The sequence below is a fragment of the Phaethon aethereus genome (assembly GCF_964289735.1).
Source record: "Phaethon aethereus genome assembly, chromosome: 17".
Lineage (NCBI taxonomy): Eukaryota > Metazoa > Chordata > Aves > Phaethontiformes > Phaethontidae > Phaethon > Phaethon aethereus.
In genome coordinates this window covers 1907548-1930684 of record NC_138593.1, presented here as the reverse complement: position 1 = coordinate 1930684, position 23137 = coordinate 1907548, and the positions used below count along the sequence as shown (strand labels likewise).

Genomic DNA, 23137 nt, shown 5'->3' with positions numbered 1-23137 from the left:
TGCATCTCGGTGCACCTGAGGGGCGAGGTACATCAGTACTCCCAGCTGCCATAGGGTAAGTGCAATTCCAACACCCACATTTAAACAAAAGCAACAGTATTTATAGAAAACCTTTGAGAACTTGAGTTTAATAAACCCAGAAACATCAGCTTGCACTTCACATTTGTACAAAACCATACAGAAACCACCTGTAAAAGACATATGAGCTAGCTAGCAAAAACAACAACAAAAAAAATGGTCCTCTGCAACAGCATGTACAGCTTTTATGGGAAACAAAAAGCTACCAGATCTAACTATTATCTCATGACACTTAAAAATAATAATTTGAATGTCTTTTACAAATACACAATATAAAAAACAGGTCAACTCAAACAGAACATTAACTGAATACACATATATGTATATTTGTGTATATACATATACACACAAATGTATAGAAACTCTCCCAATACTAAAATAGGCCATTGTGGTGAAGTTACTAGCATCTGCCATTTAACTCTTAATGGAAGGAGATGAATGTCCCTGCGTGTGTCTGGGTGTAAAATGGGTTTGTTATCAGAGAGAATGACTGCAATCACAATCTGAACTGACCAGTGGAGCTTGACAAGGTTATCACAAGGCTTTCACATTGGATCTCATTCGTTAATGAAAGAGAAATATTCGTAAAGTACTCATAAAACTTGATGTGGCATCCAACCTGTACAGGAAGTATTTGCCCCCTCATTACCCTCAATATGAGGAATCATATAACACCATTTTGCCAGACCATAATATAACTCTTTGCTCTTAGAAACGGAGGAGAAAACTGGATTTGTACCATCCTACACTGATCTCGATGAATGCAGTAGTCCAGAACAGTATTTACACATGATTGTGACTGGCGTTCTCTCCTTGCTAGCATAAGGACACAACATGGCTTCCATAAAGGCATTTCACATTTTACCAGACCCGCTGATTGCAGACTTTTTGCTCACTTTTTCAGTAGCATCTTGGCAAAATCAGCATTGGACATCTTTTTAGGCTCCTCAGGGGCTTCGGATGAAGTTGCTGGTGAGTTCTGGACCATCCCATTCTCAGCCTTAGCCACAGGATTACTCTGGCGCTGTAACGCACGAGGCATCATCGAAAGCTGTGTCCTTCCCTTCCCTCGCCTGGAGAGTAAGAAATGCCATTAAAAAAAAAATCCCAGTGCTCTTTGAACATACTGTTTTAGCTTGGGGAAACAAAAAGGACTTTGTTCACTATGAGGAACGCTCATTTAAATATTATTCTTGTCATTTGCTTCAGTAGTAAGTAGTGCAAAACTTTCAACGGATGCCCTTTGAAGCAGTATACAAAAATCCTGGCAGAAAACAACCGCCTGCCAGTCCCCCAAAACTTGAAGCTCTGCGTTTGTCTACAGCGCACGTACAACACAACACCAACGCAATGCTAAGCGGCAGGAGCACTCCAAAAGATGAAAGAGCAACCTTAACGCTCACTGCAAACAATGGCTGGTTCTCCAGAACGAGAGGACGCGGACATTATTAGCTAACATCAGATCCAGCAGGATGTTCGATACCCGATACATAGGACAGGTCTGTAGTGATTGAGTGTAAAGAAGGAAAATCTGCTTTTCCTCATCAATCCGGCAACCCAAATTTTCATAGTTCAGCACCTTTAAACATTCTCTCATATTCTAGACGAGATTCTGACATTTTCACGTACAAAGGAACCCAGTGTTTCCTCTCTAAGCGTTGCCAAGCAGTCTCACTAATACTTACGCTCCGTAAACCTGTCGTGGTACTGCAAACTGCGAGGCTCTGCCCGCCTCAGGCTTGTCTGGCAGCTTTCGGAGCGGTGGGTTACTGATCGCCACCTTGATGACGTGTTCCTTAACTGTCAGGCCATCCATTTTCAGCACAGCCTGCGAGGCCTGAGCTTCATTTTCATATTCCACATAGGCCAGGCCCTAAGTAAGGAAATGGGGTAACCTACGTTAGTTTTAGTGCTTCTTTCTCTGCGTGACAGCTTTCGCAAATAATTTGGCCAGCTGGTCAGAAAATCATACAGAAAGCAGACCTAAACATCGCTAAGGGTCCCGGGATTCTTTAGCTAAAAATTCTTATCTACACAAATCTACAACCTGCATTTTTTGACTCTCATTCATGATGCCCCAATTTCTGGAAGAGGTATTAGAAAAAAAAAAGACGAGAACCAAGATCCCAGTAAAATAAATATAACGAAGTACTGCATCAGTGGCAAGTCTTCATTTCTAAGTGTGTATTATACATGTATTCAGGGTGAATCTGCTATTGGACAGACTGTGATTCATAGTAGAGGAAAAGACAAATCAATCTACAGAGCTAGAAGAGAAAGATCCACACAAACTCTCTTGTGATTCTTCGCTAAGCTACAACTTGTACCTAAGGAATCGCGTCCGCTAACGTAGGGCCATCATGGCCACCTTAGTTTCAAGAGCAGTAAAACCCATCTTACACAGCTGCAGCAGGACTGACAGGCACTGTCGCTGCAGAGACTGGCATTGCTGCCCTGAGAACAGGGACTGGTGACAAAAGCGTTCTTTGCAGGAAATTAATCTGCATTGACTTCATGAAGCAACAGCTGCTAACCACACTGCTGCCGGTGCGCCTTCAGTTTTATTTCCAGCAAACGGACAAAAGGCCACCCCTGGCAGCAGCTACCGCAGGCCTCTGCGGCGAGTACACTAGCCGGGAGGCATCACCTCTCAGTTCTGTTACTGTTGTTCTTTTAAATGACATTCAAACCCTTAAGCTGTATTTTTGGATTATCCAGTTTCACAGGAAATACATCAGATTTTATGTAACATTCAAAGTAGATTTATTTGGCGATTTAGACAGAATCCCAGCTCAGACTAAGCTCAGAACATGGATTGCAAGACTTGGGTACACGAGAGCACTCGTTACAAGCTCCACACGCAGCAGGAACTGTACTTGAGGTATTGCCAGGAGCTAGAAAACACATTTTAAAAATACATGCCCACCATCAGCAGGATGGCACCCATTAGAAGTGCCCAACATGCAGACATGGCCAAGGTGTCAGGTAGATTCGACAGAGCAGCAGCTGGTTTAGAGTCTCTTATTTAAGAAGGACCCATTTATTCTAGGATGGAAATAATGAGCCCTGTCAGAGAGAGGTGGCTCATTTCTCACTGGCAAATCTATTCTTGCAGCAGGTGTTATGAACAATAGCCTCAAGAAACTGAAGAAAGGGAGGCGGGGAACCCTATCTAGCCAGTTACTTGAAAAACAAATATTCTTTGCAGACTTACTAATGCCTATTTTTACTATACTGAAAGTGCAGTTAACATCTTCCCCTTCATCCCATTTATATCACACATTCTTCCTGTGCAATTTAAGAGATATTTTGGAAAAAATCCTCTTCCCCTCCTACTTCTTACTTGTTGGCACAAAGGCAGACTGGGCTGCGTAAATCCAAGTATTTCTACAAGTTTTAATGCAAAGCCACGTTGGCAACTTTTAAAATACAAAGCTTACTTTTTGTATCCAAACCTCATGAAGAGCTTCTTTCTGAAGGATTTCTTAAAATTAGGAGTGCATTAAGGATGCCTACCTTGGGTTTTCCAGCTCGGTTGGTGACCAGCCGAATGTCTTTCACATTCCCATGTGCTTTACACACATCTTCCAGCTCTTCCTTAGTGCAAGAAAATGGCAAACCAGATATAAACAATTTATGTTTCTCCAGTGTAGTACTATACCTGAAAACCTGAAGAAATTAAAAGGCTGTTAGATACCAAACCAGTCAGAGACTCCAAGGATTTCCATCTATTACACCCGCAAAAGCTTGTCAGAGTATTTCATGTTTGTGCAATACAAAAACACCTTCAAGTCACGAGTAGTATCTTGAAAGATATTTGCATATAAACACACAGGCATACACCAAGGACTTGCAAATAATTCTAAGAACTGAGATGCTTCTAAACACCTATGTCTCCTTCACAATGAGAAGCGCCATTGATAAGTCTTCTTGTTCAGTTGTCACTATCTCAATCATTAAGATTTTCTGTACAGTAACTCTGTAATGCAGAAAACCACTGATTATACAATGGGTATCTAGTATAGTCCATTACTAAGAACCAGTGGATTGTGTAATAGATGCACACAGCTGCATGACTCAACCAAAAAAGTACTTTACAGATCGACATGCTCAAGCAGGAATCTGGGCACCTCACACCATTAACAAGCTGCTCAGATTAGCTTCTCAAGATTTGCAGAAATCTGCTAATGTCAGTCCTGGTTTATGGCAAAGTAACATAAAGATGCAAGAACTCCCAGAAAACAGTTTTATTGCTAAGACATAACATTACCATTCCAAACTATCATTTTTGGGCCCGTCACTACAAGACGGACATTGAGTTGCTGGAGCGTGTCCAGAGAAGGGCAACGAAGCTGGTGAGGGGTCTGGAGCACAAGCCTTACAAGGAGCAGCTGAGGGAACTGGGGTTGTTTAGTCTGGAGAAGAGGAGGCTGAGGGGAGACCTCATCGCTCCCTAAAACTACCTGAAAGGGGGTTGTGGTGAGGTGGGGGTTGGTCTCTTCTCCCAAGTAACCAGTGATAGGACGAGAGGAAATGGCCTCAAACTGCATCAGGGGAGGTTTAGATTAGATATTGGGAAAAATTTCTTTACTGAGAGAGTGGTCAAGCATTGGCACAGGCTGCCCAGGGAGGTGGTGGAGTCACCATTGCTGGAAGTATTAAAAAAAAAAAACAAACATGTAGACGTGGCACTTCAAGCCCACTACGCCGTGTCCCAGTGCTGTCAGGCTGATGGTTGGACTTGATGATCTTAAAGGTCTTTTCCAACCTTAATGATTCTGTGAACATGAATTCATTAGATGCAAGCCCTCTGGAAGCAACATATTCTGCTAGCTTTCCTATGCAGTCCCACTGTTCAAACTACTACTTGAAAGAATAAAAGTTTACCTTAAAGTCTGGATTCTTGTTCTTGTCCACACATGGAGAAACAAACATAGGTCTTCCCTCCACAACTTTACGATCCAAGCCAAGAGCTTGGAGAGCAGATTTTTCTTCCTTGAATTCTACGTAGCAGTAGCCCCGGAAAGTCCCCTTGTTGCTGAATACTGGACGGATTTCTGCTACCTCCCCACAGCCCTCAAAGAGCTCTTTCAGTTTCCCTTCAGGATCTTCCATGTTGTAGGAAAGGTTGCTGACAAAGACGGTGACGTTATCTTTACTGCTGTCATGTAAAACTTTGGGGATGTCTTTGCGACTGGTAGATGCCTTTTCCTTTTGGTTTGCTGGGCGATCTGGCTTTTCAGGTCCACTTCTTCCAAACAGCCCCGTTTCTATCTCCATGTCTTCGTCAAGTAGTACACCATCACCATCTCCCTTGTGCCTCTTGCTGGGCTGCTCTGCTGATCAATGAAATTGAAAACCTTACTAGAAAAAAAATCACACCATTTCACTCACCATTGAAATTGAACTGTCCTGCACTGCCACTACGGAGTTTGAAAATGGCATGTGAAATCACAGATACAATGGCAGGTCTTAAAGACACAAAATAAAACACTCCCGCGGGTTTTTAAGAATGAGTAACAACGGGTTATTTGTCCAAGAAAGCAACTGTTTAGATCAAAGCAACAGGGATATTTTTTCCCTTTTTCTGACAGTTATGACTTCATTCTCTTTGTCTAATGGCTGGGGGTTTTTAAGGTTTGGGTTTTTTTAATGTAAGAAACACACACATGTAAAAGCTCCCAAAACTCCATTAAAATCTTCTGTTACCACCTTCCAAGAAACTGCCATGATACTGAATAACCCAATTTAGACACATGTCTCACTGTCATTTGATAGGTCAAGAAAATGACTTTTTTTCTTCTTTTAAAAAAAAGAAACAAATCACTATTTCTCTGAAATAAGAAAAACCCTATAGAAGTTCTAATAAACATATAGTTCTGTTGATCAAAAACCACTTAGCCTTGCTTTCATTTCGCTACCACAAAAGATTTCCTAGGAGAAAGAGACCCTGAATAGACAGCAGCTCTGAAGACACCACCAACAGCACTTCCTCATCTGGCTCTAACTGAAGGAAAGCAACCAACAGCCCTGTTGCCAGAGGTCTAAAATTTTTGGTTTTGTGGGGGACTTTTATGGGTTTGGGTTTTTTTTTTTGTTGGGGTTTTTTTGTTGGTTGGGGTTTTTTTTTACCTTCTTCTTCTTGTCCCCATTCACCCTCATCATCATCATCTGCTTTGCGCTTGTCTCCAATCCTGGTTTTTTTAGCCTTTTTGGAAGCTTTCTTTTCTGCGCGAGCCTGCTTTCGTTGTTCAGCTTTCTCTTCCTCTTGCTTTGCTAGAGCAGCTTCTTTCTCAGCAGCCTACAAATATGGAAGATTTTTTTTTTTTTTCCTAGTGACTGCAGATTGCAGAGCATTCCTACACGCTATTTTCTAGAATGCTGAACCTGGAGGGTTTTCTCCTAAGCTCCATGAAACACAACGCTAATGGAGTCATCATTTAAAGCACATCTCAACTGTTTGCTCTTATAGCTTTCCTGGAGCACATGTTACTCTAGTATCCATCCACATGTCAAAGAGTGAAAGATAAAAAGCATCAAAAGACATGAACCATAGTTTTAAACTAAAATCAATAGTTCTGAGGCTTTAAGACAATTCAAGGCTTATCTATGGAAACCAACGTTAGAAATCTGACATTCAGACAAGCATGACCTTAGTACAGGCATTTCCTATAAACTGATTAGGTAGTTCACAGAAAGTTCTGACCTTTGCTCTTTGTTCATTAACTCGAGCTAATCGGTTTTCTGTTTTTTGAACAGCTGCATCCCAGTCTTCCAATGTTCCTGAAGGATAAAAAAAGCCTTGTATTTACCTTTCCCATAATTTGAAAATACAATTCTGGAAAAGTAAGAGCAAATGAGTTCACAGGACTTGCTCTTAGTATTACCCATTACACATGAAAACTCTAAATATGATGAGTAACCTTCAAACAAAAAGAAAACAAAAAACAAAGCAGAGCAGAAGCCTCTAAGTTATAACACAACACTCCAAAAAGGCATGGAAAAACCCAGTAATTTCAGCAGGCTCTAAGTTAGGCCAGAAAAGAAGAAAGAGCTGCTTGTGTACACTACAGCAGTGAAAAGAAAATAAGCCTTCACCAGAACACAAAACACTAGATCAAAATTCACTCTGTATCATTGTACAGTAACTAGACCGGGTAAAACGAGACGACGTGCGGGCAGTTACCTTCTATTCTCTCCAGCGTGAGCAGCACCTCACAGACGTGCTCTGGATAGTCACTTGTGCACTGCACAGCTCGATGCAAGGCCTTCCTGCAGTGCTGGGTATCACCGTGAGCTCTGCAGCAGGGAAACCACGGCAGTAAGGAGCAACGCTCCACATCGAGATTACAAGACAGGACAGTTAACTACAGTCTGTGCAAGCGTTTTCCCTCCTTCCCCAGCAAACTCGCACTACACATTGCTGCTGTAATGCTGCTGAAATATACTGCAGAGCTGCTGTAAGAACTTCAAAAGCATATTAAATCCATACGAAGTACACCCATGCTAAGCACCTAAGTTTTTAGTTTCCTCATCTGTGTGAGACAAAAGTTAGTTAACTCTTCCAACCAGCCAAGCTCTTACCTTTCTAGGTTATAATACTCCAGCCACATGTTAGCGTATTTGGCATTTCCTTTAGTCATAATGTTGTCCCAGAGTTCTCTGGCTTTCTGCATGTTGTTACATAAGCGGGCCTGAAACATAGCATCCAAAGTACTCAATATTCAGGATTATTTGTTCACCACCATTACCCCCTTGCCTCCCTCCCACCCACGCAGAACAAGAAAACACCACAGATTATGCACACAGACCCAGTAAGATAGATCTGCTCCCCAGAGCGATCGAAGTGAACACCTAATGCAGTCCTACTACTGAGTAACACTTCCCTGCCCACCTGTTACACCAGTCTCGGTTTCTGCCTCCCACATACATTTCATTTTGGTCATCATAGAAAAATTAGATAGTTGCTTCTGAATTTTTCCTTTTGTCATTATTCATGAATGTACCTAAGAGCACTTGAGCTGAGAACTGGTTTTGTGTTTAAGAGAAGCGCTTAGGAAAGGGAGCAGGGGAAGAAGGGAAGTGGATTAAGACACCCAAGTCGGATTCACCTGATCTAACTGTAGAGGTACATGAGTACACTAGACAGCTGACTTATTAGAACTGCTTTAGCATAAGCCAAATCACACCTGGACGTACTACCTACTTCCTCTCTCCACTAAGTGGACAAAAAATGAAAGTAATTTGGATTCAGGCCCACATTCTTCAGGAGGATTGCAAGCCATCATCATACCCAGAGAAACTATAGCACAAAAGTAACATGACTTAGACTGATTCATATGAGCCTGTGGCAAAGGAAGGAAAATAAAACATCCTCTCGCAGGCAGTGACTGTAGCAGCACACTGACACCTGTACTAGTTTGAAACTAGTTAGCATAGGCAGCATTAAACTAGGCAGGATTCAAGGCAGTTTACAGACTTAAGTGTTCAGTTCCAAGGCACTGACTAGCCTGCTAACCAGGTTACTCACAGATCTCTGTACCATACTGCAGTCACAGCAGTATAAACATGCTAATAGTCCTGATGACTTTCTCAAAGAGAACACTGTTTCCTTCTTGGGATGTCGTGCTTCAAGCCTGAAGCTACACTATGGGCTTGAGCAGTCCAGATACAGGAGTGGAAGAAGATTTACTCGTTGAAGTTGCCCAGACAAAATGCCAGAGTAAAAGAGGATTGCATTCTGTGGCTGGAATGTTAAAACGATCCATCTCCTCTCGCCTAGCAATTTAAATACAGCAGATAGAAACATCACCTCAACTCTTGCCCAGTTCTGCATAATGGTGCAGGATGGATCTCCACTTTCACTGAATCCTAGGAATAAAAATAAGTACTGTTTGTGAACGGCTCTGGGAAATAAAGTGTTTATTTAATAAGTTCTACATTGCAGATGAAGTGTTTATCCGTAGCTTTCTAGAAGTGTTCCAGACACTTGAAGACAAGTTAAATATTGTGTGGAGAATTAGTCTTATAAAAATTATTTTGAACAAGAGAAAACAATATATTGAATTATTTAACTTACGCTCTTCTACTTCTTGTTTCAAATACTCCACAGCACGTGCAAATGCAGACCGCAGCTCTTCTAGTTCTTTACTCGAGTCTTTAGAAAAATAACAGAATTGCTTTAAAATAATAATTTAATTTTAATCTCCTACCTACTAAAACCTCTTCGCTAACACCTACATTTTATTGGCAGGGGAAGCCAAAGTTTATTACTTTAGTAAAACTCACTACAAGCATAATAAAAAAAAGCATCAATACCTAAAATATAAGGCAGGGCACTTTTGCAACAGCACAATCTATTCTGTCAACAAGGAGCTGCTTTAAACCAACTAAAGTTAATATATTTTATAGACACTAACTGGCCAGAAAGTAATTTTTGTGAAAGAGATGAAGCTAGTGTTACATTTTTTTAAAACGTAATACCACTGTTTCAGGGACGTACATGGAAAACAATTTAAATATTTATTCACACATATATCATATATACCTTGTGTAAAATCCACCCTTCTTCTCAGGTAATCAAGATATGCCTGCCAGATTTCCACGTAGTCTGTTGCCTGAATAAAACCTGCATTCAGAGCTTTTTCAAATATTTCTGAAAGAAACAGGGAAAACACACCCACACAAACATATTTACTTTCCAAATACTGACAAAATTAGCAAGCTACAATGTATAGCACAAAGAAGCATATACACCTTACATTTCTAGGAACACAGGAAAACACAAGAAATCCTACATATCCTAATTGGTTTAGGCAGTGAATGTAAAAGCCACTTCAATTCAATAACGTTCATGCAAAGTTGAAGTAAATTGCTCACTCGGGATTGAAGCTGCTCAACAAAAGCAGCTTTGCCCTAGAGGCACGCTACTGTACATTTCCTCAGCTTTAAGGCTGTAGCAGCAGGATGAAAACAAATCCTACAGGTCACCGTTTGTCAGACATTATTCAGAGTGCAGAGAGCAGTTCTGTACTGTAAAGAAGTCTTGCCGAGATGGTCGTTTTTACCAGAAATAATGTCGTGATCAACTCTATGCCTCTCCATTGCCAGAAGGTATCGAATCCACAGCCCAACCGTCCAGGGACAGTTCCTAACAGCGCGGTCATGAGCAGACAAGACCAACTCTTTCACTTTCAGCTGCCGGTCCTGAAATAATCATACAACAAAGTTTGCAGTTCCTATTAGCCAGAGAGCCCATCTAACACATACCAGCTTATAAAGAGCCAACACGTTAAAACAGTACTTCCACTAAAAAAAAAAAACAAGCAAAAAACAGGAAAATAAAACTGCAAGCATCTGTTTTGTTCCTTACCAAGTACTGATTGTAGCGTGCCCAAAGGTCTGGCACAAGGCAGTTCTCAGCCAAAGCCCTCTCATAGATCAACTGAATGCGAGCTGGATCACCTGCTTTCATTTCAAAATCAATGTAAGCTTGATATTCTGCTAGCTTTGGTGTTTCAGCACCCAGCTATAAAACAGAGATACAAAAAAAAAAAAAAAAAAGATCTTCTGAACAAAGCACAGTTCAAACAGTTCAACTGTTACTCAGAGTAGGTCTCATGCAAAATTTCACACAAAGGCCTGGCCTCTAAATATCAACAGGTTTTGATTTTCACATGTCTCTGAATACCACCCTGGTTGTGAAGCCACTCAGATCCCTACTTTCTATTCCTCTTAGCCCAGCATGGTCATCAATGCTGGAACAGTCAGAGTACTTGTATGCACCTTAGGGTGGCCTGACACAGTCAATAGATTCAATAGTTTCCAGCATGTCCAGTTGTGAGGCTTCTTGTCTCGCACGGCTCACAGCTGAAAGAGTCCCCTACCAAGACACAGCTGCTTTATCTCTGTGACCAGAAAAATAACAACATTTTGGGGAAAAAAAACGAAAGTCACACCAAAGCAATTAACTCTAAGTTTTAAAGCAAGGTACAAGTAACAGCATTACCAGTGCCTCTTCGTATGGTTTACACTTCTCCAATTGCTGCAGGGCTTTTTTGTAATTCTTTATTATTGTTTCTGGTATCGGATCTTCTGACCATTCCTCATATTCAGCATATGAGGTTTCCATATCTATTAAAACAGACATGAAACCCCATCAATAGCTTACTGGGCTAAATAACCAACATTCAAACATTGATTCTAACACATTTGTATTTCTGTTTACACTTTTGTAACTTAACTGTCACACTACCACAGGCTTACAGGGTTCAGACACTTCATCTTATACAATGCGCTACAACACAAACTCAGGACAAGTTATATTAAAGCTACCGATTTTGATTTAGAAAACCAAACTGGCAAGATTTTCCCAAGGCTTTAAAGAAGAGAGACCAACCCAAATTCTTTCAACGTGCAAATGAAGTCAAAGAACTGTGCTTAACTTTCTCCTATAAGCAAAGCCACAAGGAGTTTAAGAGTTTTGCTATATCTGCTTCATTCTTTAATAATCTTTAAAATAGCTTCAAATTATGTACTGAACAAACACATAAGCCAAGTTTCAATGAGCAAGAATATTTCTGAATAAAAGGCCCTAAAGACAGGCAAATGTCATCGATTAAAGAATTCACAAATACTACAGCTGCAGTTTGTGTGGCTCTACCAAAAGAATAATGATGACCAGTGCCTGGATCGGCGTAACACAGCTTATCCACGCCATCTCTCCAAGTGCACCAGCTCTTACCTAAGAGTGGGATCCCCAGCTGGCGCCTGAACAGCGTGTGGATCTTCTCAAGCTGGCTGCAGAGCATCTGCTGCTGCTCAGGCGATGGAACGCTGCCAGGAGCTGGCTACAAACAAAAGGATTGAAATTTAATCAGTTCCCTCATCCCTGAGCTGATGAACACGATGGGGTATTGTTTATGGGTTGGGGGTCTGGGCCTCAGACGACTACATGATCCTTGAAGAACAGGCACAGCCAACTTGCATTTCAGCTCGCTCCTATGAAAGCTAAAACTTGGAAATTGCTAGATTCAGAAGCTGGATGAATGTGAAAAGCATTCCTCACTGAAAGCTGACACATGCATAGGGAAGTGATAACCTGGAAAAAAAAAAAAGTAAGCCAGATGTGATCATGCTATTTCACAAACCCACTGGGCTGCCAAACAGTTTTTCAATAGATCCCTGGTGTGTGCACAGATGATTTAAAACTTCCAGCTTGCTTTCTGATTGTGAATGAAGGGGTGTTCTCCCATTACTCCTTTGTTAGAGCATTTCATAGAATGGTTTGGATTGGAAGGGATATTTAAAGATCATCTAGTGCCACCACCACCACCACCCTCCATGCGCAGGGACATCTTTTAACTTCCACATCTTATGTAGTAAATGACAAAACAAATAGAAATATTCACATTCTGGACATCTTGTAAAGGTATCTTTTGCAGATGTCAAGCAGTACATTCCAGGGATAACATGCTGTCATCCAAGAGTCACAAAAAGGGTGAAAGAATGAATGAGTTAAAAGCTGAAGCCGAAAACAGTCTAGAAATACAAACATGATTGACTGTGTGCAAAAATATTCACTGGCAAGAACAATGTTTCATAATGAAGCTACTCAAAGCTATTCTTGTCAGTTCAAGCTAAAGCAGCAGAGTGAAACCTTGCTTCTGGATATGAGATTCTATGATCTTATTTAAACACAAATCCACTACTGTATCAACTGAATACACAGAATGTTCTTCCCCAGACCAAACGGTCAGTTTCTACAGCCGAAAAAGAAACAACTGTGTGACATTATAGTCTCTTTTCTCAGAAGAGACTGATGAGGAGGTAGCACAAGATGGCTTCAGAAGCACCACCACAACTTGTTTCTTACAGGAGACTGGGAGACTGGCCTTACCTGTGCCGTTTCCAGTATGGCATTCTCAAACTCGCGGTATGCTTCCCATAAAGCTGTTCCTTTTGTCACATGCAGTCCAACCGCAGTTAGTGCTCTCTCAAATATTGAGCGAACTTTCTCAATTCCTCCCTCCTGACCAATGCCACCAATTGAATACTGGGCATATTCCAACCAAATTTCAGGACCTAAACAGAGTTATGAGAAATGAATCACCTAATCCCCTCAGAAATAAAAAACACATCTCTCTGCTTCCCAAACACCCACAAACAGACGAACACGTGACAATTTTCTTTACCATCCAATGTAGTAAAGAAAAGTTAAAATATTTTATTCTGTGCTCTTGGTTCAGTACCAGCTGCTACAATTGTCTTCTGAGAGAAGTCACTCCTGTGGTCATTACCGACACAGATGGACTCCTGTATGCCACCTCTGGTACACACGCTGCATCAGAGATGCATCAGGAGCCCTCCAGCAGCAGCATGACTTTTCTTGAGCACACATGCAGAGCTGGGACCACAAAGCTGTCGGACTCCTACAGAACTCAGATTAAAGTAGGTCCTCCTTCTCTTTCCGGACTCCTGTGCTTGCCTGTTCAGTGACTGCTTAAGCAGTGTGCAAGTATGAGGCAGGAGGATTTGCTAGAACAGCGTTAGCTGCCTGGCACCTCTCCTACCAACAGCAGTATGTGAGCAAAATAAGTTTAGGGATCCCCAGCAGACACTATCCAACCAATGGATGTTAAATTGCACATCTCGGGCTCCAGAAGCAGTCTTTCCAAACCCCAAGTGCAATCCATCCAGCGGATCCAGAGGATACTCCCTCTCAGTTCTTCATCTCTCCATTCCTTCTTCCTGAACGAACACCAACACTCTGTGAGGCTGTGTGTGTAAATGCCGGTGCTGTAACGTGACATTTTGTATATAGCTTCTGCGAGGGATTCGCCTCAATGCTACCAAGCCCTCTCCGCATCTTCAGGCCTCATGTTTTCAGCACCTCGCTACAATACCCGAAGAGCACACAGCTACTTAGTGCTTTAAGCTAAAAAGTTTTAAGCTACAGCTACAGACAGCTCCTGAGAAATGGGAAGACAAGACACCATGTACTTCCCTCACTTTTAGCGAGGGTGATCAGAGTCTGGTAGTGCAGCATGGCTTAGGGTTACCTACTTTGCAGGTTTTAAGAACGCTGTCTCGCAGTTCTTACAGGCAGTAACTATCTTCTGAAAGAGCTGTCATGTAGTGGAAATGGCAGTAAAGACAGCGCTAACCAACACAGAAGACGAGAGTAGAAGTGAGCCTTTTAAAAGCATTCACTTTCCTCAAAGAAAAAGCTAAAGAGTCCATAATGGGTAACGGAGAAAGCAATCCCTAAATGAGCGCAATACCTGCTGCTTTTAGAGGTTAGAGAAGTGTGAAATATGCATTTTAAACTTTTTACAGCATTCATTTAGAAGATCTTAAAGACTGCAATAGTATTTAAAGCATTTCCTTTGAATGGCCTTTAACTCCAATGCTTCAGAAAAACTGAGTATCACTTCACACTAATTATTTTTTATCCAATTTCTGCATTATAACAGAATGAAGAAACTCTCCTAGAAAAAGAAAGCCGTAATCTGAATGCAATACAATACATTTTATAGCATATATTAAGAACTTACAGATGTAGTCTTTCACGGCTCTCTCAAAGAGCTCATATACTTTCTCTCGCTCAGAGCTTTCAGAAGCCATTTTTATCTCATCCTTCAACCAGTCCAGCCAAATTTCTGAAAGGAGGAAGTTTAGAATACATCACCAATGTTCAGAAACAATAAGTTAAATCCACTTGTTGAATTTTTTTAATGATAGTTATTTGTAACAGACTTAAAAATGGGGAGAGGGTCAAGGGGGAGAAGAGAGCAATTTTAGCCTCCACGGCTACTCACAATTAATTTAAAAGAAAAGTTTGTTAGAGACCTTTTCAAATTAGTACTAAACAAGCACACTTCTATTTAAAGAGAGCACAAGTTGCAAGCAGCAATTTATCAGTACCGTGGGCAGAGGATCAGTATGCACCAGTAATCAAAGAAGCATCCAAAGGTACACCTTTCCTCATGCTTTTACAAGAAACAGTAAATGGCTTTAGAGGCTGCAAGTTTCCACGTGCATAGAAGGAAACTTTCCCTTGCCGAGGCTAAAAGCATGCTGTCAGAACAGCCTCTGCAATATTTACCTCTGTGTTATGAATAAAAAAGAAACACCCATTTCAAGGGCTGCCTGCAACCTCCACCAACATTGTATTTTTTGCTGCTTGCGTGTGAAATTTAAGTTTTGGCAGGATTTTGTCTGGGCTCTGAGTCACATTCACTGACTCAGTGACTGGAGCCATTTCAGTGCTGCCATCCCACAGCTGTATGTTACCAGCCCTACAGCAAAGGCAGCACAAGCAAACATACGCCTGTCCCTGGGTTACAGCAGGTCACATCCTGGCAGCAACTCCCCCAGCTAACAGACAGACAGACCAGAGACTGGAGTAGCTGAGTGCACACAAACACCCCCCAACACCAGTTCCACTCTACCACAGCAGCCTCTGGCAGAGAACAGGGTAGGACAGCACAGCTGCAAGTGGCAAGAATTTGAACTCCTGCAACAGGCTCACTACCCTGCGTCTGCCAGAGGCCAAGCTCAACGCTGGCTGTTAACACCGGCGGCATTCAAAGTTTACAAAGTCCCAAAACTGTTCTTTTAGGTTTCTCCGGATTGGAACAATGTTGTTGAAGCCTGGCACAAAGACATCATTTCACTACTGAAATGTTATTTCACGCGGATGATGCTTAAGCAGTATTGGCTGCAACATGAACAGAAGATGCTCTGTACCTTCGGTAAGTGGAAAGAGTTCACTCATCTTCTGACGAGCTCTTCTGAGCCTTACCAACTCTCCCTCCTGGCGCAGCAGCTTTATCAGATCCAAGTGACAGTTATAGTCAAAAGCATTGATGGAAAGCTTAAAAAAAAAATTTTTTTTTTTAAAAAGGACTGTTGAGTGACAGACATGAAGAAAATGGAAAACATTTAGCAGAACAGAACATCATATTGTCTTCTGGGGCACACAAATCTCACTGGGTGTTCACATAGCCAAGACAACACCTATCTTCCCACACAGAGTTGCGCCAAACTTCGCTACTGTTTGCAAAATGCTTTCAGGTCGCAGCAGACATTTATGAAAAACATTTCCAAGTTTAACAGAGCTTTAACATTAAGCTTAGAGATTAGCTTACAGCACTAAAGGTTACTGCTCAGCAGTGCGAATGCCGACACCGGGAGCACAGCGGCTACCAGCTGCAGAAACAGACCCAGGAGTGCCAAATGAAGAAAGCCTTCTTCAACAGAGCTAAATATGTTTTAATTTCTTCAAAGGCAATAAAAAAAGAGAGACAGCTAACAAAGTTTTTTTTCGACGAGTACAAACTGCCCACCAGGGCTTTCCTTTCCAATTTCCCTCTCAAGAAACTCCAAAATGCCTAGTTTCAACTTCAGACTCCAAACATTCACCTCTTCACAGTTCCCAGCATCAAACTACACGAGCAACCACGGATTTTTTTTTTTTTTCCATTACCGCCGCAGCCGCTCCAGCAGGCAGTCACAAAAACGAAGACCCCACGAAGGTTGGGTCTCACTCCACTCCGCGGTTTCCCGAAGGGGAGGCCTCGGCTCTCCGGGACGACCCTTCCCCACAGCCCCGGGGCCGCTCCTGCGGCCGGCGCGTCTCTCACAGCAATACGGACGAGCCACTAGCGCAAGGCCCAGCCTCCAACACCGCTTTCCCCGGGTCTGGAGCCAGGACCGGGCGGAGACCGCGGCGCTGCCCCACCGCCCCGTCCCCACACCGCCGCCGGCCCAGGCGGGCCCCACCTGCTCCTCCAGCCGCTGGATCTCGGCCTCGTTCTCCTTCTCCTCATCTTCGCCGTCGCCAGAGGAGTCCGAATCACCCTCATCCTCTGAGTCACCCCCGGACTCAGGATCGCCCTCGGGCAACCGCTTCTCCTCCTCTGCCGCCACCGCAGCCGCCTCGGCTCCCGCCGCCGCCATCTTATGCAGCTCCCTTCGCAGCCAGCCGCGCTCCGCTGTCCGCCGTGGCTGTCGCCGGAGCGCCTGCCTCGCCACCACGCACTGCCGCCGGGCGAGGGCTGCGAGAAGAGGGCAGAGCCGCCGTTCTACAGAAACCCGCGCTCGGCCGCGCACTGGGACCGCTCTGCGTGAGGGCTGCCGGGGCTAGGCCCGTTGTCTCCTCAGCTGAGACACCGGCTCCACCACGGGCACCTCGGGGCCTGGCTGTCAGAGGGCCTCAGAGGAGGGCTGGGGCGTGCGCGGCGTCCCCCGCCCGCCATATTGAGTGTGGCCGCTGCGGCCGGCACGCGCGCCGGGTGTCGCGATAAAAACGGCGTCGTGATCGGAAGCGGCGCTTATTGATCGTTATAGCGACAGCGCGGGGTTTTTTTGCCGCACGCGGCCTTCTGCGCTCGCCCCGTTTGCACGACACCCCCCGCCGTGCCCGGGGTAAAACGTGGGCTCCCGGCGGCGCCAGGCCTGGGGCAGCGCGGGGGCGGGGCCAGAGGGGGGGGGCGTGGGTGCCCGGCGCGAGGCTATAAAAGGGCTGCGCGGGACCCCCCCCTCCGCCCACGCCAGGCTCAAGATGGCGGCGCTGAGGGCGGCGGGGGCGGTGCTGCTGCGGCCCGGGCGCGGGGAGGCGGCGGCCAGGCTGGGCTACCACAAGAAGGTGAGGGGCGAGTGGCTGTGGGAAGGTGGCGGTGGGTGCGGGACACGCGGCGGTTGTTGGTGACGCGTGTGCCCGTGGCAGGTTGTGGATCACTACGAAAACCCGCGCAACGTCGGCTCCCTCGACCGCAACGCCAAGAACGTGGGCACCGGTCTGGTGGGCGCCCCGGCCTGCGGCGACGTCATGAAGCTGCAGGTGACCTTGGGGAGGGAGTCGTCGTGGGCTGCTGCAAGGCCCAAACCCGCCCCCTTTGCCTCAGGGGTGCAGCGCGGCCTCCCTCACACCCCCCGCCCTGAAGCGTGCCCTGGGGCCGGGGCAGGCCCTGTCCCGCTCCTCTGGGAGCCGGGGCCCTGTCTGCGCCTGAGAGGGTGGCTCTGGGGCACCTGGCCAGGCCGAGCCCGCTGCTGAGGTGTCTCTGACGCTCTCGCAGGTGGAAGTGGACGAGAACGGGAGGATCGTGGATGCCCGTTTCAAAACCTTCGGCTGCGGGTCGGCGATCGCGTCGAGTTCGCTGGCGACGGAGTGGGTCAAAGGGAAAACGGTAAGGGTCCCCACCGGAGTCGGAGGTGACACCTCAGAAAGCCTTCAAAGCTTCAAACCTGCTTGCGTTCACTGTTGGGACCGTGTAGGACACGGTGGCCTAGGAGTCCTAGTACTGACTTCGTGCGGTGCAGTAGCTTGGAAAGCAGCGATTGTCAGCCCTGCTAGTGGTCTGACTTCTAGAGCAATAGTTGCCTTTTCCAAAAACCTCCATTAATCTGCAGGGAAGGGATCTTTAATCTGCTTTCTGTCAGAAAGCAAACGCCTGGGTTCTGAAAGAAAGTTTAGTTAAAGAGTGTCTTTAGATTATTTACGCTCTTTTTCTGCCAGACAAGAAATGCAATTTCTATATTGCGATAAAAGGTAAGCGAAGAACAATCCCCCCAGTGGCACTTCGTCTGTAACACTGGTACGCTTTGGTTCATTCCTGCCACTGCTCAGTCTGAGACATTCCTTAATTCTGACATCCTTCGCTGCCCTGGCAGTTGAGATGTTCGTCTGTGTGGATTCTCTTGGCTCTGGGAGCATTAAAGCACTCTTACAGCAAATGCCTTTTTAGCCTGTGTTGTACCTCACGTGACCGGTGACTACACACTAACTGTGTTTCAGGTTGATGAAGCACTGAAAATCAAGAACACAGATATCGCTAAAGAGCTTTGCCTTCCTCCAGTCAAACTGCACTGCTCTAGTAAGTGAAGGACCAAACGGTGAAGGTTCAAGCACAAACTTGTATCTGAGAGGGAGAGTTCTGGGAATAGCGCAGGTGCTTCTGAACGTTGTTTTCCAAATAAAGTTTCTGCACACGGAACAGCTGAAGTTGTCCCGCAGGAGAAACTTGCTTATGTTCAGGTTTTGGGGTTATTTTAAGAGTTTTCAGATCTCTTTCATCTCTTGGACTCTGTAGCTCAGCAGACTGTTAAGAAGGGTTCAGATTCTGCTGTTCTACTTCTAAGATGCCGACTGGTGCTACCTGCAGCGGTGGTCGCTGCTGGCTGCTCTTGTTTGTACGGCATCTTTTGTTCTACATTACTTTTTGTTGTCTTTGAAATACTTGCCTTCCTTTATTTCTAGTGTTGGCTGAAGACGCAATCAAGGCTGCCTTGGCTGATTACAAGTTGAAGCAGGATCCAAACAAAGAAGAGTCAGAGAAGAAAGCAAACAATGCCTAAACCGACTGTAAAGCTTGTTCTCATTCCACTTAAATTTGCAGTGCAATTATTCTAGCTATTAGTAGGATCCTGCGCACTACTAAACGAAGCTGTAAGATACGCACAACTTACGCACAACGTGTCACTGTTCACGTGTGTACAGCCGCACGACTGGGATGTGGGTATTTCAGCAGCCTGTGTCCTGTCACGACTGTGTTTGAAACGTTAGAGTGAATAAGAAAGCTCAACTGCGGAGAACGCGGTGGCTTCTCTTGGGAGAGAAAATCCTGCTGTTCTGGTACTGGAAGGGCTGCATTTTTTTTGGAAGATGTATAGTTTTGCCTAATATTTTACAGAATTTAGTGGGAGATGTTGCCTTGGTCTTAATGTTTATGTAAGAACTGCAGATCAGTCTGTGTATCAATGCAGTATACAAACGTGGGGCGGTGCATCCGCCCGCAAACTACAGCTGTGTCGGAGTTTCATTTCGCAATCTGTGTGGGAGTCCCTCCTCTCCGGGGTGCTGGGACGCTTCAGCAGGCGCGAGAGCGCTGACGCTGCGCTGCTGGGAGACCAGCAAGTAGCGGCAGGGTGCTGGGTGCCGCTGCTCCGGGAGGCGCAGACCCAGCACTAGCAGGGCTTCTGCTCGCATCCTGTCAAGACGAATGCTTGCTTATTTTTTTTTTTTTTAGAGGAACAGTCGTAATTTTGGAGTGTCTTCTATAAGAATTTAACCTTTAGCCTGGCCAAATAGTCTGTTAAAAGAGAGGAAATACGCCCTCAGGTTTGAACCCGGGAGGGCAATAGCATAGCTGGGACACAGAGCTGAGGGGAAGCTCCCGGGCAAGCCTGGTGCAGTCTCTGCCCTCGGGATGATGCCTCTGCGTCCGGTGGGGCGTGGTTCAGCTGAGCTTTGCTGGCAGCATGAGGAGAGTGCGGGCGATGTTCACCTCCCTGAGGATTTGCAGGCCGGTGTGTGAGCTGGCTCGCCGGGGGCATGCCAGCAGTGGAAAATAATTAAATGTTTTGTGGTGATCTGGCATGGCTTACCTGCTGTGCCGCCGGCCACGGTGCTCTCCCGTGCCTCTGGTGGTTGATCTTTTCCAGGGGAGTATGTCCGTAGATTTCCAAAACAAACAGAAAACACATTTGAAAACTTTGCCTGCTTTTAATATTTTAAACCACCCAAGAAACCTTACTTGCCTCTTTTTTCATACCTCAAGTGTTTTAAAAACATTAAAAACCGCATTTAAAAATAAGTGGCTCATTCTGATGTATCTGTCCCTAACTTTTTTATTTTTTTTAATGCAGAGCAGGCCACGTTGCTGCTGCTGCTGTGGTTTGTCACTCACAAGACCGCTCGTGCGGTACCTCAGCTCAGCACCACCCCATCGGCACAGCCCCGTCTCCTGCTGCCAGGAATGTGCATCGCTCTCTGGGAACAGTCCTGCGGTTTCCCAGTTAAAAAAAATAAAATCAGGGAAACTTCAGACGCCCATGTCCGCTTTGGGGCAGAATGGGCTCATTGTGCTCGGGGGAGCCCCATGACAAAACATGAGAGGGAGGTAAAAGCCAGCGTGCTCTTCCAAGGGGAAGGGTTGAGCTGTGGGGCCACATCCCTACCTGTGCCCCGGCTGGGACAGAATGTGGGGATACAGGGATGCGGGGACATGGGAATGCACAGATACAGGGGGATGGGGATGTGTTGCCTTCCAGGCAGAAAAGCCTCTTTTTCCCTTCCCGGATTGTCGGCCGTCCCTGTGCCGAGGTGTGCGGCAGCGCCGCGGCCCCCCCGCCCTCGGCTGCGGGGCACAAGATAAAAGTTTCCCAGAAATGGTGTGTTGGCATGCGGATGTTGTGAACGATAAGCGTGTCCCCCGGCTCCTGGCATTGCACCCACACAGTTAACCTGCACCCCAAAGCATGACCAGGCTGGCTGCAACTGCTGGGCTCTGGGAGCACGTGGACCCTGCGGGGCTGGAGCCAAAACCGGCTGCGTCCCAACACCAGCGTGACGCAGGGAGGGCCCTGAAGGAGCAAACGCATATGGGGACTGTGCCTCGGCCACCCTACAAGCTGCAGAAACACACAGGAGAGGAATCTGCGTAGGAAACGTCTTTATTACTAGCTGAAGGGGTTAAGAAAATAAGGCAAAATTCCAGCTGGGCTCTGAGCTGCCCTCAGGTCACAGCTTTGGGGCAGGAAAATGAAAGGACGGGTCCTTGCCACTAAACCCTCGTCCCCTCTCCCCTTAGCTGGGCAAGGGTGGCCAAGGTCACCCTGTCTTTATTTCCCTGGTGGCCACAGCTCTCGGCAAAGCCAGCCCCACGGGGCCTGAGGTCCCGGCAAGCCCCTGCCCCACGCCGCGCAGAGGGAGGATGGCTGCACAGACCCCCGGCTGCAGTGCCGTGCCTCTGCCTGGAGGATGCCGCTCCCGGCCAGGCGCTCGGCGGGGCCCAGGGTGCCGCTAATTAGTAAAATTACATTTGGGAGAAAGCTGGCGGTGTGTGGCGGAGGGCGAGGGCCGCGCGGCACAGCACCGGGGGCAGAGCCGGAGCTGGGAGGGGTGCGCCCACCCGGTGTCCGGCGATGGGCAGAGCCGCTTGGACAGCGAGAGCGATGGGTTCGGCGGCACTCCAGCACCGCCCAAAAACCCCATCTGCCAAAAAAACCCCATGGCTTTGCCACAGCGTCCCGCTGGTGCGAGGGTCGGTGGGCCCCAGGGGGGGGCGGGAGGGAGTGGGGGGCTTCATCGGGGCTTCCTCGAGCCGCCACGTACGTATGGAGCAACAAACCACCACGTCCATCACGTGTCCGCGGGGTGTCCCCCCGAGCCGGTGGCCCCTCGGGCTCGCCCGGGACCACGTCCCTTTCCTAGATGCCGGGGGGGGCCGGGGAGCCGTCCTGGGCTGCGCCGGGGGCCCCCTCGCCCCCTGCTCCTGTTGCGCCCGCCCCTCCCTCGGTGCCTGGATTTTGGGGAGGGGGCTCGGTGAGTTGCTTGTCGCCTGACTTTTTGCTTCCTTCCTCCTCCTCCTCGGGGCGGGGGTTCTGCTCCCCACGGGCCCCGTTGGCCAGCGGTGCCTTGGGGGGGGATTTGAGGTTCTGGGCGGCAGCGAGGATGTCTGCCTGCAGCTGCCGGCTGCCGTCGAGGGGCTCCTCGGCGCCGGGGTCGGGGGCTTTCTCGGGCACCTCGTTGAAAGCCCGGGCTCCCCCCACCTTGTCCCGCTCGTCCACGTACTTCTTCTTGGGGAAGGAGGAGGGGTAGTAGGCGGACGCCTTGTGCTTCTGTCGGACAATGACGGCGGCGCAGATGATGAAGAGGAGGACGAAGGCCAGCGAGCCCACCACCACCACCAACAGCATGTACTCCTTGAAGAAGTCCACCAGCCCGTCCAGCACGCCGCCCGGCGCCGAGCTGTTGGTGACTGTGGTCCCCGCCGTGTCCCCCGCCGTCGGGCCGGTCCCCGGCGTCACATGGTGGACGGGCGGTGCGGCCGAGACCTCCTCGCCGTCCCCGCTGCCCCCGCCATCAGGCAGCACCGCGGCGTGCCGGGGCGCTGCCGAGCGCACCGCGGCCACCGCCACCAGCAGCAGCAGCAGCCACGCGCCCTTCGCTGGCCGCACCGCCATCTCCCCGGGGGCTCGTGCACGGCGGCCTGCGGGAGGGCGAAACGTTAACACCCCGGTGGAGCGAGACCCCCGAGCCCTGCCCCAAGCGAAG

General features: G+C 46.9%; 3 protein-coding genes across 3 annotated transcripts; 1 reads left to right on the top strand and 2 right to left on the bottom strand.

Annotated features, from left to right (window-relative positions):
- Positions 1-970: 970 nt before the first annotated feature.
- On the bottom strand, positions 971-17040 carry SART3 (spliceosome associated factor 3, U4/U6 recycling protein; the record flags this gene model as incomplete). Its single annotated transcript, XM_082007517.1, has 19 exons — positions 971-1151; positions 1764-1951; positions 3595-3747; positions 4966-5414; positions 6211-6379; positions 6785-6861; positions 7265-7377; positions 7663-7772; positions 8891-8949; positions 9158-9235; positions 9626-9733; positions 10146-10284; positions 10451-10606; positions 11087-11211; positions 11822-11927; positions 12977-13161; positions 14634-14738; positions 15829-15955; positions 16864-17040. 19 exons carry the CDS (start codon positions 17038-17040, stop codon positions 971-973), a joined length of 2805 nt encoding a protein of 934 aa, XP_081863643.1.
- A 604-nt stretch (positions 17041-17644) lies between these two features.
- On the top strand, positions 17645-20613 carry ISCU (iron-sulfur cluster assembly enzyme; the record flags this gene model as incomplete). The annotated part of the gene is made up of 5 exons (XM_082007479.1): positions 17645-17728; positions 17810-17923; positions 18159-18269; positions 18878-18956; positions 19340-20613. 5 exons carry the CDS (start codon positions 17645-17647, stop codon positions 19435-19437), a joined length of 486 nt encoding a protein of 161 aa, XP_081863605.1. The 3' UTR covers positions 19438-20613.
- A 1677-nt stretch (positions 20614-22290) lies between these two features.
- Positions 22291-23137, bottom strand: TMEM119 (transmembrane protein 119; the record flags this gene model as incomplete). The annotated part of the gene is made up of 1 exon (XM_082007721.1): positions 22291-23137. Exon 1 carries the CDS (start codon positions 23044-23046, stop codon positions 22291-22293), a length of 756 nt encoding a protein of 251 aa, XP_081863847.1. The 5' UTR covers positions 23047-23137.